Genomic DNA, 13,624 nt, shown 5'->3' with positions numbered 1-13,624 from the left:
TGCGGTGAGTCTTCGCGTAGCTAGCCTGTCGATCCTGGGATGCCTTAATCCTGCGTCGGATTAATTCTACTGCATCAGTCATCTGCTGAATCATCTGAGGACCCTCCACCTGCCGCTCACCAACCTCGTCCCAAAACAAAGGTGTACGACAACGACGTTCATAAAGAGCCTCAAATGGTGCCATACCAATGCTGCTATGGTAGCTATTGTTATAAGCGAACTCCACTAATGGCAAATGATCGTGCCATGCTGGGCCAAAATCCATTACGATAGCTCGAAGCATGTCCTCGAGAGTACGGATAGTCCTCTCCGATTGTCCATCAGTCTCTGGATGATACACTGTGCTCAAACTCAAAGTGGTACCAAGAGCACGCTGAAAACTCCCCCAAAATCTTGAGGTGAAACGAGGATCTCTGTCGCTCACAATACTCAGTGGAATACCATGCAAACGGACAATTTCTTGCACATACAGCCGTGCCATCCTGTCGAAGGTGAAATCCCGGTTATATGGTAAGAAATGCGCGGATTTCGACAATCGGTAACAAAAACCCAAATCGCGTCGCAATTCCTGGAAGACATAGGCAAGTGGGTGACAAAGTCCATCGTCACATGCTCCCACTTCCACTCAGGAATATCAAGATTGTGAAGTAGACCTCCGAATCGACGATACTCTGCCTTGACCTGCTGACACACAAGGCATCGGGACACGAACTGGTAAACGTTGTGCTTCATTCCTTTCCACCAAAATCGAGTACGTAGATCCTTGTACATTTTCATGCTGCCAGGATGTACTGAGAACCTACTATGATGAGCTTGCGATAAGATCTCGTCTCTAAGTGTGGAATCATCAGGCACAACCACACGGCCAGAAAGACACAACAAACCATCCGCCTGAAAATGGAAACCAGCTGAATTCTCACCCTCAGTGAATCGGGCTAATCTCTGCATCTTGGGATCAACACCCTGTGCCTCACGAATACGTCTATACAAGGCTGGCTCGGCAAGCACAGACGCAACACGAACTCCCTGTTGTTCCTTCTTATGACGGAAAGTGAAACCCAAGGAACAACACTCTTCGACCATTCATGACACTGCACTGGTATGAAGGGAACTCAAATAAATCTTGCGACTAAGCGCATCAGCAACCAGATTAGAAGATCCTGGATGGTAATTGATTTCGCAATCATAGTCCTTCAGCAAGTCCATCCAACGGCGCTGTCGCATGTTCAACTCTGCCTGAGTGAACAGGTACTTCAAACTCTTATGATCAGTAAAAATCTGGAATCGTTCACCGTACAAATAATGACGCCATATCTTCAGAGAAAAGACAATGGCTGCAAGCTCTAGATCATGTACGGGATAATTCCCCTCGTGAGTCTTTATTGGCCTGGAGGCATAGGCAATCACATGCCCATTTTGAGTCAACACACACCCCAAACCCTGAAGAGAGGCATCGCTGTGGACTACGAAACCACCAGATCCAGTCGGCAAGGATAGCACTGGAGCAGTCGTCAATTGACGTCTCAATTCACGAAAACTGTCTTCGCACGCGGAAGACCACTCAAAAGAAACATCCTTTCGCGTCAACTGTGTCAAAGGCCTGGCTATCTGAGAGAAATTCTCCACGAATCGACGATAGTATCCGGCCAAACCCAATAAACTACGAATCTCAGATGCTGTCGTCGGGCGCGACCAATTAAGAATAGCCTCTGTCTTGATAGGATCCACTGATACTCCATCTCTAGAAATGACATGACCAAGAAACACAACTCGGTCAATCCAGAAGTCACACTTGCTGAGCTTAGCATACAACTGATGCTCTCGCAAGGTCTGTAAAATAGTACGAAGATGAAAGGCATGCTCATCCATGCTACGAGAATACACAAGGATGTCATCGATGAACACTACAACGAACTTATCCAAGAGCTCTCGAAAAACCCTGTTCATCAAATCCATGAAAACAGCTGGAGCATTCGTCAGACCAAATGGCATCACTAAGAACTCATAGTGCCCATATCGAGTACGAAATGCTGTTTTTGAAACATCCTCGTCTCTAACTCGCAACTGATGATACCCAGAACGCAAGTCGATCTTGGAATAGATAGAAGTACCCTGCAATTGATCAAACAGATCGTCAATCCGCGGGAGAGGATACTTGTTCTTTACTGTCACTTTGTTCAACTGACGATAGTCAATGCACAAACGCATCGAACCATCCTTCTTCTTGACGAATAGAACCGGGGCTCCCCAAGGTGAAACACTGGGTCGAATGTAGCCCTTATCAACAAGATCCTGCAACTGCTGTTGCAACTCTCGCATCTCAGATGGAGCTAATCGGTACGGTGCTCGGGAAATCGGCGTTGTCCCTGTCAACAAGTCAATGCCAAACTCGATCTCTCACACAGGTGGTAACCCTGGAATCTCGTCGGGAAACACATCCGGAAACTCACTGACTACTGGCATCTCCTCCATGTCTGGACCCTCTAAGGATGCATCAATCGCATAGATCAGGTAGCCTTCCCCGCCAGACTCTAAAGCACGTCGGGCTTTCAGAGCAGAAACCACTGGCATCGGGGGTCGCGCTCCCTCACCATAGAAATACCAAGAATCCTCAGCCTCGGGGCGAAACTGGACAAATATCTGGTAGCAATCCACTACCGCTCGATATGAAGTCAGAAGATCAATCCCGATGATACCATCAAAGTCATCCATCGCTAAAATCATTAGGTTAGCGCTCAACAGATGTCCCTCAAATCCCAAAATACAACCCAAAACAAGACGCTTAGCTAAGACTTCCTGACCCATCGGAGTTGAAACCGCTAACAAGACGTCTAAGGAAACAAAAGGTAATCTATGCCTCTTAACAAACCGAGCTGATATGAATGAATGCGAAGCACCGGTATCGATAAAAAGATAAGCAGGAAAACCGCACAAACTAAAAGTACCTGCAATCATGTTCTCACTATCTGCTTGAGCCTGCTCCTGGTTCAGCGCAAACACCTGCTCCTGAGCACGCGGGCGCGATGACTGTCCTCTCGAAGAAGACTGAGAATGATGTCGGTGCGATGGCTGCGACTGCTGACGCTGCTGCGGCGAAGGGTGCTGCTGATACTGCGGTGGCTGATAGATAGTGGTCTGAGAACCACCAACACTCCCCGAACCACTCACTGTACCGGCCAAAGTGGGACAATCTCTCTTCATGTGACCCTCCTGGCCGCACTGAAAAAAAACACCAGTGATATGAGGACACGGTCCTGGGGGATGCTTCCGTTTGCACTGACGACAATGTCGTGAATCACCAAAACGATGAACACCGCCAGATCCGAAAGAAGAAGAAGAAGTACCACCCTGTCTCTTAAAAGACTGGGCCCTTGGACCCAAAGAGCTAGATGGTCTGGATGCAGAAGATCCGAAAGTCCTGTTCCTCTGCAGACTGTCCTCTGCCTGGTGACAATTGTTCACCAAATTCTCGAAGTTCCTCTCTCTGCCCACGACAACCAACTGATGAATGTCAGGGTTAAGGCCCTGAAGAAATAGATCGTGCATCGTCTCTGAGCTACTCGCAATATGGGGACTGAAAGAAAGAAGCTCAAAGAATTTCTGTTGGTACTCATCAATGGTCATAGTACCCTATCGCAAACTCAGCAACTCGCTCGCCTTCGTCTGACGCAAAGCTGGAAGAAAGTAATGCTTCTCGAAGGAAGACTTAAACTCAGCCCAAGTAGCTGTACCCTTGACGGCAATCAACGGAGTAGAAGTAGCTCTCCACCACCTCTTCGCATTTCCCTCTAGAACAAAAGCTAAAGTCTCCATCTTCTGGGCTTCAGTACACTGATACTCCCGAAAACAACTCTCCATACGCTCCAACCAGTCCTCAGCAACTGCAGGAGCCTCGCCACCTACCAATGGCTTAGGAGCCATCTGAAGAAAACGGTTCATACTAAAACGCCTATGATCTTCATGATGATGTATATGGTGATGTCTCCTTGGTGGATCACCCCAACGACCACTGCTAGCCTGACTCTCATAATCATCATCTGCCATCTGTCAATAACAACAGACAACTCTTAAAATCCGCTTTACTAATTCCCAGTTGCAATGCGCTCTGATACCAATAAATGTAGCAACCCTACCCGGATCCACTACCTAATCAGAGTGATTAGCGCAAGCAACAATAAATAAAGCGTTAAATAGCGGATAATTCCAAAGTACAACAAATCCAATCAGCAGAATACAACCGACGATAGAAACAGTGTATAATTCTTTATACAACCAAATCGAAATTAGGGTATCAGAATCCCTAACCAACTACCTCTGCACGGTAGCAACCTCAACCCTGCTGGGAACCACCGGGACCGTCCAGCCTCAGACCTGACTTGCCACAAGGTGTCCCAAAACACGAAACATAAAGGGCGTGAGCGACTACGCTCAATACGGAAGCAATGATATAAATACAGATATGAGCATGCACATGACTTTAAAAATCAGGGTTAAATCACTTTACTCATGGCGCCTGGAATACACTGTACCGGGCAAGAGAGTGACTCCGCGTGGTACTCGTATATTCCCAAGACACGAATCCTCAGGAAGAATCGCCTCGACTGATGGAAACTGTCATGACTCACATCATACCCGATGCAGTCTCCGTAAAAACATATGCATGTGCTAAAAACAGTAAAACATAGCCAATACAGCACATACATCATGCATCACACACATATGTATAAATATCATGCCGGCTATCTCGGTCAGTACTTACGTACCTCTAACACTGCAGGTCAACTCCTAGCACGCCCGTCTAAGTCCAAAGCCTACAAGTCTGCTCTACTGCGTCTACACATGCAAAAGTCCATGTATCACTATAAACGCTTTAAAAGCCTTAACTAAGCTATTTCATACTCCTAAATATTTTTAGGAAGCCAAATTATACCTTCGTCCGTCGTCAGCCCGCTGGCGTAGAATCGCCTCAAAACTTAGGCACACCTCCGCTACGACGCCGGGATCGCTAGGCAACTTCCGGATTCCCAATAGGATGCCTAGAACTCCGTAGATCTAAGTAATAAGGTTCGAAAACCAGAGGAGAGGAGGGAAATTGGTGCACAGAATGAGGGCTCGGGCCCCTTATTTATAGACGGCGATCGGAACCTCCGAACCCCGTTCAGACCATCCGAACTTGATTGGAACCTCCGATCGCACCTTCGGAGCGTCCGATCGCTCAATATTACGTCAGCCATGACATCACCTTGCTGACGTAAACGATGACGTGTGCCCTGATCCAGATCGGAGCTTCCGATCTTGCCGACGGAGCTTCTGATCTCGATCGGAGCCTCCGATCTTGGCACGGAGCTTCCGATCCACTTCGGACCGTCCAAACTCCTCTTCGGACCGTCCGATTTATCTTGGACTATTTAGGCATAATTTAGTAATTAATTACCTTAATTACCTTGATTAATTGCGGGTTACTACACAAGCGTACGAGTGTCAAGTTTTAATATAGTGAAAGAGAGAGTGTCGATCCCACAAGGAGTAATTTGAAAATATTCAATACTTGTAATTAAAATAGTCTTAATTTTATCTAGAAAATCAAACTTTAGAGAATTGTTGACAAATTAAATAAATAATGAAGTTTGCAAAGCGCGCACACACAAAATTCTTAAGAGATTGTCAATCAGAGAGAAATAGTCTAGAGGTTTTGATTTCACCTAGTCTCGACAATGTTTATTCCTAATTAATCTATTTTCATGAGTTCATTTCAATTAATAACCAAGAACACATAGATTATACTATTTCCCTCTCCCGAGTATCAAATAGAGTGTATCAACCACCGATCAATTCTAATATCCCTATTGAGAATTTACGTGTAGTGATATGTATAAAATAATGTTCTTTCTAGGCTCTATTAAAGTTATAAACTCTTTCGAGATAAATAAACAATTAATAGTGTGAATTCTATTGATCCTATTCTAAATCCCCTCTCCCGAGTGCCGGTTTCTAAATAAATATGACAAATCAATTTATGGCCAGTAAATTGAAAAGACTATCAAAACTGGAATCACAATTAATTTAGAAGAACTCAATTTAATAAAATAAAAAATTCATAAACATGTCTTGACCAGGCTACATCAACCTCTAGACATATAAAGTTTAGTTCATACTCAAAAATAGTTGAAACCAATTCATATTCATGAAACTAGACATCAAATAAATAATATAAATTCAAGAGAAAGAAAACAAATCCAAATATTTGATCTTCCGTGTCCGGACGATCTAACTTCACCTTTGTTCTTTGATGTTCTTCCAACTTGTGCAGAATTTTCTCTTCCAAAGTCTCCAAAATCTTCTCTCGATCGATCCTTGATTCTCCTCTGATGTGCGGCAGCTTTTTTTTCAATTGTGTGCAAAAAACTCCCTTTGATATGTGCTTCAAATCCAATAAATAAAAGCCCACAAAAGTTCAAAGGTTTCCTTCCCGAAAAACCCAAAAAACTGATTTTCGCGATGGCGCGCCCGCGCCTGAAGAGAGGGGCGCCCGTGCATGACTCTCTGTCTCCGGATGCTCAAAATTTGCCCTGACGCATGCCCGCGCGTGAATGAGGCGCGCCCGCGCATGCCTCTCGGGTTAAAAATTCTGCATCGCGCGACAGTTTTCAAAAAATCATATCTCTCAATCTAACCGTCGGATTGAGCTGAAATTTTGACAGTAGCTTCAAAAATCCTAAAATATATTCTGAACGGTAGAGATTTGATTTTGATGCCTAAATAATTTCCAGTAATTTTCTGAAGTTGATACTCCATAATGCATCATTCTGCTTCTTCTTGCTACTTTTGCGTCAATCCTTGCAACTCACAAAAACAACAACTAATACACATAATATTCACTCGATACATCACAAAAGTCAAGAAAAATCATATATAAATTAAGTGCATAAATTGCACTTATCAAATTCCCCCAAACTTAGACTTTTGCTAGTCCTGAGCAAAACAATAATGAGCAATATAGTTAGCCTCCGAATTTTTACATTCCAAGATTAAATACACATGTAGGCTAATATTCTCAAGAGTTCTCGTGCGTGTGTGATTCACCAATCTTGTCTATCCTCCTCGCTTTCGATACACTAGTGCAACAAGTTTGTTTCATAGAATCATCAACTCCGCTCTCTAGTTTCAAAACAGTCTCCACCATGTTCAACTTCTACTCACTAAGATCAAAAGGATTTTTCAAGTTATATCAAAGATTTTTCATAACATCGCTGGATTTTGCATCCAAATTTATTTTAGCCCCATAAATTACCCGCAAACTTAGCTATAACTAAAGATAGGATTCGGATTTCAATCCCCTCGTCTATAGCTCGGATGAAGCATCAACCCCATTTTTTCTGCAAACATAGCCTTGGATTGGTGATTAGAATTTCAATCCCTTTCCAGGCCCGGATGGAGTTTGTTTTAACAAAAAAATTTTATGTTGCTTTGGCAACTTTTCATCATTCAATAAAAATTTTGCCTAAATCATTTCTAAGCTTGTAAAAGTCTATCTCGGTTTCAAGTATAAATCACCAAAGTTAAGAATCAAATCATCCAATTCACTCACAATATCACAAAGTTTCTCTATTCACTAGGTTCTAGACAATCAAGACATAGTGCATATGAGTGAAAACTCAAGATTAAATATAGCTAGCATTGACATTTTTAACACCAAAAATTATTTTCATCATAGGCCAACATAATTACAACATCATGCCTTCAACTCCAACTAACTCATAAAAAATTTCAGATTTTCACAATTTTTAAACATCCCCCCAAACTTAAATTGTGCATTGTTCTCAATGTACAATATTCATTAAAAACAAGGGACACATACCTTAGGCACCAAGCTTCAGTACTTGACACCATCTTAATCACTCAAAACTTTTCATCAAAGGTGGCTCCTAAACTCTTTCAGCTCCATACTTTTTCCCCTACACAGCTCAAAATCATTATTGATTTCTAGTCTCAACATGCACAAAATATTAAAAACAACAAAATAAAATAAAAAAAAAACAAATCAACATAAAGCAAATAACAAAAAAAATCTTGGGTTGCCTCCCAAAAAGCGCTTAGTTTATAGTCCATAGCCCGACTCTATGCTGCTTTCAGCCCGGTTCCGCTTTATTTTAGGATTTTCCTTGTTCCTTCACCCTCCAAATATATTCTACAATCCGCTTGATCTTTGGTTTCTTTCTATTCTTTTTCTTCTTCTTTAGCACCGGTGGATCCTTCTCTCTTGGCACTTTTATAGCACTAACATCTGCACGACAACTTTCCATCTTCTTTGATTCTTTAATCATAAACACCTTTTCCGTGGATGGATTGTTAGCCTCATTGAACACATGAAAGATCACTTTCTCACCATCAACTCCCATCGACAGCTCTCCTTTCTTAACATCAATATTTGCTTCAGCAGTAGCCAAGAACGGTCTCCCCAATATCAATGACATATTTCCATCTTCCTCCATATCCAACACCACAAAATCCGCAGGAAAAATAAACTTATCTATTTTTACCAAAACATCTTTAATGATTCCAAGCGGATATGTAATAGATCTATCAGCCAACTGTAATGCGATCATTGTGGGCTTCACCTCACCAAGTCCTAAGCTCTTGAAAACAGACAAAGACATTAAATTAATGCTAGATCCTAAATCGCAAAGTGCATAATTAAAATAAGAAGAACTAATTGTGCAAGGAATAGTAAAAATCCTGATAGGAGTCATTTTTGTGCGTTATTTTGCATGTTTTGTGTTTGTTTTGCATTCGTTTCGGTTACATTGTGTCGGTTCCTTACCATTCTTGTTCTGTTTTTTTGTTTTATTGTGTTTGTAGTCACTCCTCTGGTTTATTTATTTGTACTGCAGAAAATCACTAGGAAATGCTGATTTATAGTGAGAAGGCGTTGCACGCATGCGGCCGTGAGGAAAGCAAGAGAAGGACTTTGTATTTCTGGAAAAAGACAAGGCGCTCGGGCGACACTTTTCTACCGCCCGCGCGCACTCCCCTTTGAAGAAAAACCCTCGAGGCAGAGCTCAGGCGCTCGGGCGGCACTTTTCTACCGCTCGCGCGCACTCTTGTTTGAAGAAAAACCCTCGAGGCAGAGCTCAGGCGCCCGGGCGGCTGTTTTCTACCGCTCGGGCGCCTGCACGTAATTTTGGGAAATAGTTTATTTCGGGTAATTGGTTTGACGAGGACTCTTGGGCCATATAAATAGGATGTTATTAAACAGTTTTGAGGGTTGGACACACGCATAGAGACAGGAGGAGGCGACTCTGAATATTTAAGATTTCTCATCTCCGTTGGGAGCTTTTCTCTTCATCTTTTTTGAATTTTTATGTTAAGCATTGTTTTTAGATTGAATTTTATAATGACGTTCAGTAGCTAAACTTATATTTTGTTGGAATCAAGGGGATCCGAACCCCAAAACACTGTAGTGTGATTGAATCACCAGACGTATTGAGATTTGATTTATGTTTATAATTGATTTTATCATGTGTTTTTCTCTATGTTGATGATTAGCTACCCTTAACATAGATTCATAAATTGTGAATTGCTGTCGAGAGATAGGTTCATAATTAGGACGAATGATAGAATCCATGGACTTAAAATATGCATAGAGATATGGTATTTAGTACATGTTGATAGCCATAGACCACCAGGTTGAAAGCTGTAGAATTCATAGAACGCAAAGCAATCGGTCGTTATAAATAATTAGAGAGATTTAATTGTTTCACTGATTTGATTAGTTTGGCATAACCTCGAGAGAGAGTGTCAATGTTACAGGGATTTTTGTCAAACTTATGCGCATTAATTAAGTTCCAATCGTCCAGTTCAATTAGGGGGAAGGTGAACCGAAATTCCAACAAAATACTTTCAAATTGTTATTTCTTTTAGTGGTGCAAATTGGTTTCGTGATTGTGAAATTTAGAATTATTTACATTGAGTTCTTAGTGTTAAATGTTAGATAGAATCCAAAATCAAATTTTTGATACTTTGTGTAGTTAAAAATTAAAGAAACAAATTATTATTGTTTGGTCCCTGAGGACGATACTCGTACTCAGTACATCTTATTATAAATTGAATCGTGCACTTGCGATTATTTCGACTGGAATTGAGAGATTTTTAGAGCAAATTTAAGTGTTAGTATTCCATTGATCAAGTTTTTGGCGCCGTTGCCGGGGAATATTGAGATTTTAATTTGTTTTATTTGGTTTTTCTCTATTTCAATTTTAATCACTCTTTTCCATCTGTGAACTGCAGGATTCTCTTGCAGTGCATGCGACACTCATCTGAAGAACTAGTGCCTTTTGATCCAGAAATCGAGAGAACTTTTCACAGAAGAAGAAGAAGGCAACAACAAGAAGAAATGGAAGAAGAACAAGAACAAGAACAACCAGTTTACAGATCCATGATGGATCTCGCCTTACCAAACATCAAAAGTTCTAGACCAAGCATCATCAGGCCAACTGTAGCGGAAAATCACTTTGAGATAAAACCTACTATTCTTCAAATGATTCAGAACACACTTCAATTTGGCGGGACTGTCATTGATGAACCCTATGTGCACCTCACAAATTTTCTGGAAATTTGTGATACATTCAAGATACAGGGAGTTTCTGATGACGCTATTCGTTTGCGTTTATTCCCTTTTTCACTACGAGATAAGGCGAAAGCATGGCTGACAAATTTACCTGCAGGTTCCATCATGACATGGGATGATCTGGCGAAATCTTTTCTCACCATATACTTTCCACCATCTAAGTCAATGAAACTAAGAACTGACATCACAAATTTTTCCCAAGGAGAACAGGAAACATTTTATGAAGCATGGGAGCGCTACAAAGATCTACTAAGGAGATGTCCACACCACCAATTATCAGACGGTCTTGTGGTACAAACTTTTTATTATGGTCTTTCTCACTCTAATCATACCATGTTAGATGCAGCTGCAGGTGTAAATTTACTGCGAAAATCGTCAGAGGATGGTTATGAATTAATTGAGGAAATGGCATCTAGTAGCTATCACCTTTTATCTGAAAGGAGTGGCCGCTCAACTTGAAGTCATGAACAAGAGAATTGAGGAACTGAGTATAGGAAACTCTGTGATGCAAGTTCAAGAAGTATGGTGTGAAAAATGTGGTGCAGAACATTTCACGAAAGACTGTCAAACATTTTCTCAACTAGAGGGTGTTATGGCACGTTAAATGGGGAATCAAAATTGCCCAAGGAATGACCCATTCTCGAACTCCTATAATCCAGGGTGGATACAACATCCAAATTTCTCGTGGAGTGGATAGAACAATAAGCCATATGGGAATCAGAACTACGGCAGACAACCTCAAGAAGGGAAATCGAGTTTAGAGCAGATGATGCAGCAATTCATATTATCTACTGAAACCCGGATGCAGAATCAAGATGCTTCAATAAAGAATCTGGAGAATCAGATAGGGCAATTGCCCAAAACAATTTTCAGCAGAGATCAGGGTACCTTGCCGAGTGACATGGAGAAGAATCCGAAGGAGCAGGTAAAAGCAATTGAATTTAGGAGTGGGAAGATAGTAGAGCCTGCACCACAGGTCGAGAAAGAGCCAGAATTGGCTACATCAACAAGAATTGCAGGTAAGTCATCTATCCCAACACTTTCACCCACTTCACAAGCAAAAATTGTTGTGCCACCACCTTTTCCTGCAGCCCTGAAGAAGGCAAAACTAGATTCTCAGTTTGGAAAATTCCTAGAAGTATTCAAGAAATTGAATATTAATATTCCCTTTGCCGATGCATTGATGCAAATGCCAAGTTATGCAAAGTTCTTGAAAGAGATCCTCTCCAACAAGAGGAAACTGGAGGAGCATGCAATGATTAGTCTGACTGAGAATTGCTTAGCACTGGTGCAAAATAAAATCCCATTAAAGCAAAAAGATCCAGGGAGTTTCTCTATCCCTTGTGTGATTAATGATATTCAATTTCATAAAGCTTTATGTGATTTGGGTGCTAGTATAAATCTAATGCCTTACTCTGTGTTCAGGAAATTGAGCTTGCGAGAACCAAAGTCCACCAGAATGTCGTTACAACTGGCAGACAGGTCCATCAAATATCCACGGGGGATAATCGAGGACGTGCTTGTAAAAGTGGACAAATTCATCTTCCCCGTGGACTTCGTGGTGTTAGATATGGAAGAGGATTTGGACATGCCACTCATATTGGGTAGACCCTTCCTGGCGACAGGAAAGGCATTAATAGATGTCCAGAAGGGGGAGTTGCTGTTAAGAGTGGGAGAAGAGAAAATTTCATTTGACGTTTTTAATGCTTTAAAATTTTCTCAGAATAATGAAGAATGTTTTCAACTGGATGTAGTGGACTCACTGTTATTTGATTATGTGCAGGATACTTTTCAAGAACCATTAGAAGCTGCACTTATCTCTGAGCAAGTGGACGTTCTCAGTGATGGAATTTAAGAGATGACCGCATATTTGAATGACAACCAGTCATGGAGAAGAGGTGGAAAGCTTAGACTTGAAGACCTTGGTGACCGGAAGGATTTAGTTCTCCAAAAACCAAGCCTTGAGGAACCACCTACTGTGGAATTGAAACAATTACCTGTCCATCTCAAATACATGTTTTTAGGTGAGAATGATAAGTTACCTGTTATAATATCTTCCTTTTTGAAAGGTGAGATGGAGGCCAGACTAATGGAGGTGCTCAAGAAACACAAGAGTGTGTTTGCCTGGAAAGTGGCGGATATCAAAGGAATCAATCCATCCTTATGCATGCACAAAATTTTAATGGAAGAGAACACCAACCCATTGGTCCAACCACAAAGGAGATTGAATCCAAAAATGCAGGAAGTTGTAAAAGCTGAAACAATCAAACTTCTGGATGCAGGTATCATTTATCATATATCTGATAGTCCATGGGTGAGTTCGGTGCAGTGTGTACCAAAGAATGGGGGAATTACTATCATACATAATGAGAAAAATGAACTGATACCCACTAGGACAGTTACAGGTTGGCGTGTGTGCATAGACTATAGAAAACTAAATGACGCAACCCGTAAGGATCATTTTCCCCTCCCCTTCATTGATCAAATGCTAGAGAGACTGGCTGGGTATGAGTTTTACTGTTTTTTAGATGGGTATTCGGGATACAATCAAATAGCGATTGCACCTGAAGACCAGGATAAAACGACTTTCACTTGCCCATATGGTACGTTTGCCTATAGACGTATGCCTTTCGGGTTATGTAACGCTCCTGCTACTTTTCAGAGGTGCATGACTGCCATTTTTTATGATATGGTCGAAAATTTTTTAGAAATTTTAATGGATGATTTCTCTATTTTCGGTAAATCTTTTGATGCATGTCTGCATAACATGAATTCTGTTTTAATGAGATGCGAGGAGACAAATTTGGTACTGAACTGGGAGAAGTGCCATTTCATGGTGACAGAAGGTATAGTATTGGGTCACCGAATTTCTGAGCAGGGGATCGAGGTGGACAAAGCCAACGTGCACGTTATTCAAAATTTGCCTCCACCTACGACAGTCAAGGGAGTCAGAAGTTTCCTGGGCCATGCCGGCTTCTATCGGCGGTTTATTAAGGA

General features: G+C 41.6%; 1 protein-coding gene and 1 non-coding gene across 2 annotated transcripts; one reads left to right on the top strand and one right to left on the bottom strand.

Moving 5' to 3' along the window:
• Positions 1 to 10,795: 10,795 nt before the first annotated feature.
• LOC140876754 (small nucleolar RNA R71) lies at positions 10,796 to 10,902 on the bottom strand. The gene has a single exon (XR_012148989.1). It is a non-coding gene; the product is annotated as a small nucleolar RNA R71 (small nucleolar RNA).
• A 188-nt stretch (positions 10,903 to 11,090) lies between these two features.
• Positions 11,091 to 12,482, top strand: LOC140860021 (uncharacterized). The gene is made up of 2 exons (XM_073262756.1): positions 11,091 to 11,222; positions 11,325 to 12,482. Exons 1-2 carry the CDS (start codon positions 11,091 to 11,093, stop codon positions 12,480 to 12,482), a joined length of 1,290 nt encoding a protein of 429 aa, XP_073118857.1.
• The last annotated feature ends 1,142 nt before the right edge of the window (positions 12,483 to 13,624 follow it).

This window comes from Henckelia pumila, chromosome 1, assembly GCF_033568475.1.
Source record: "Henckelia pumila isolate YLH828 chromosome 1, ASM3356847v2, whole genome shotgun sequence".
Lineage (NCBI taxonomy): Eukaryota > Viridiplantae > Streptophyta > Magnoliopsida > Lamiales > Gesneriaceae > Henckelia > Henckelia pumila.
The sequence above is the reverse complement of the archived record's forward strand: the minus strand, read 5'-3'. Positions and strand labels throughout refer to the sequence as shown.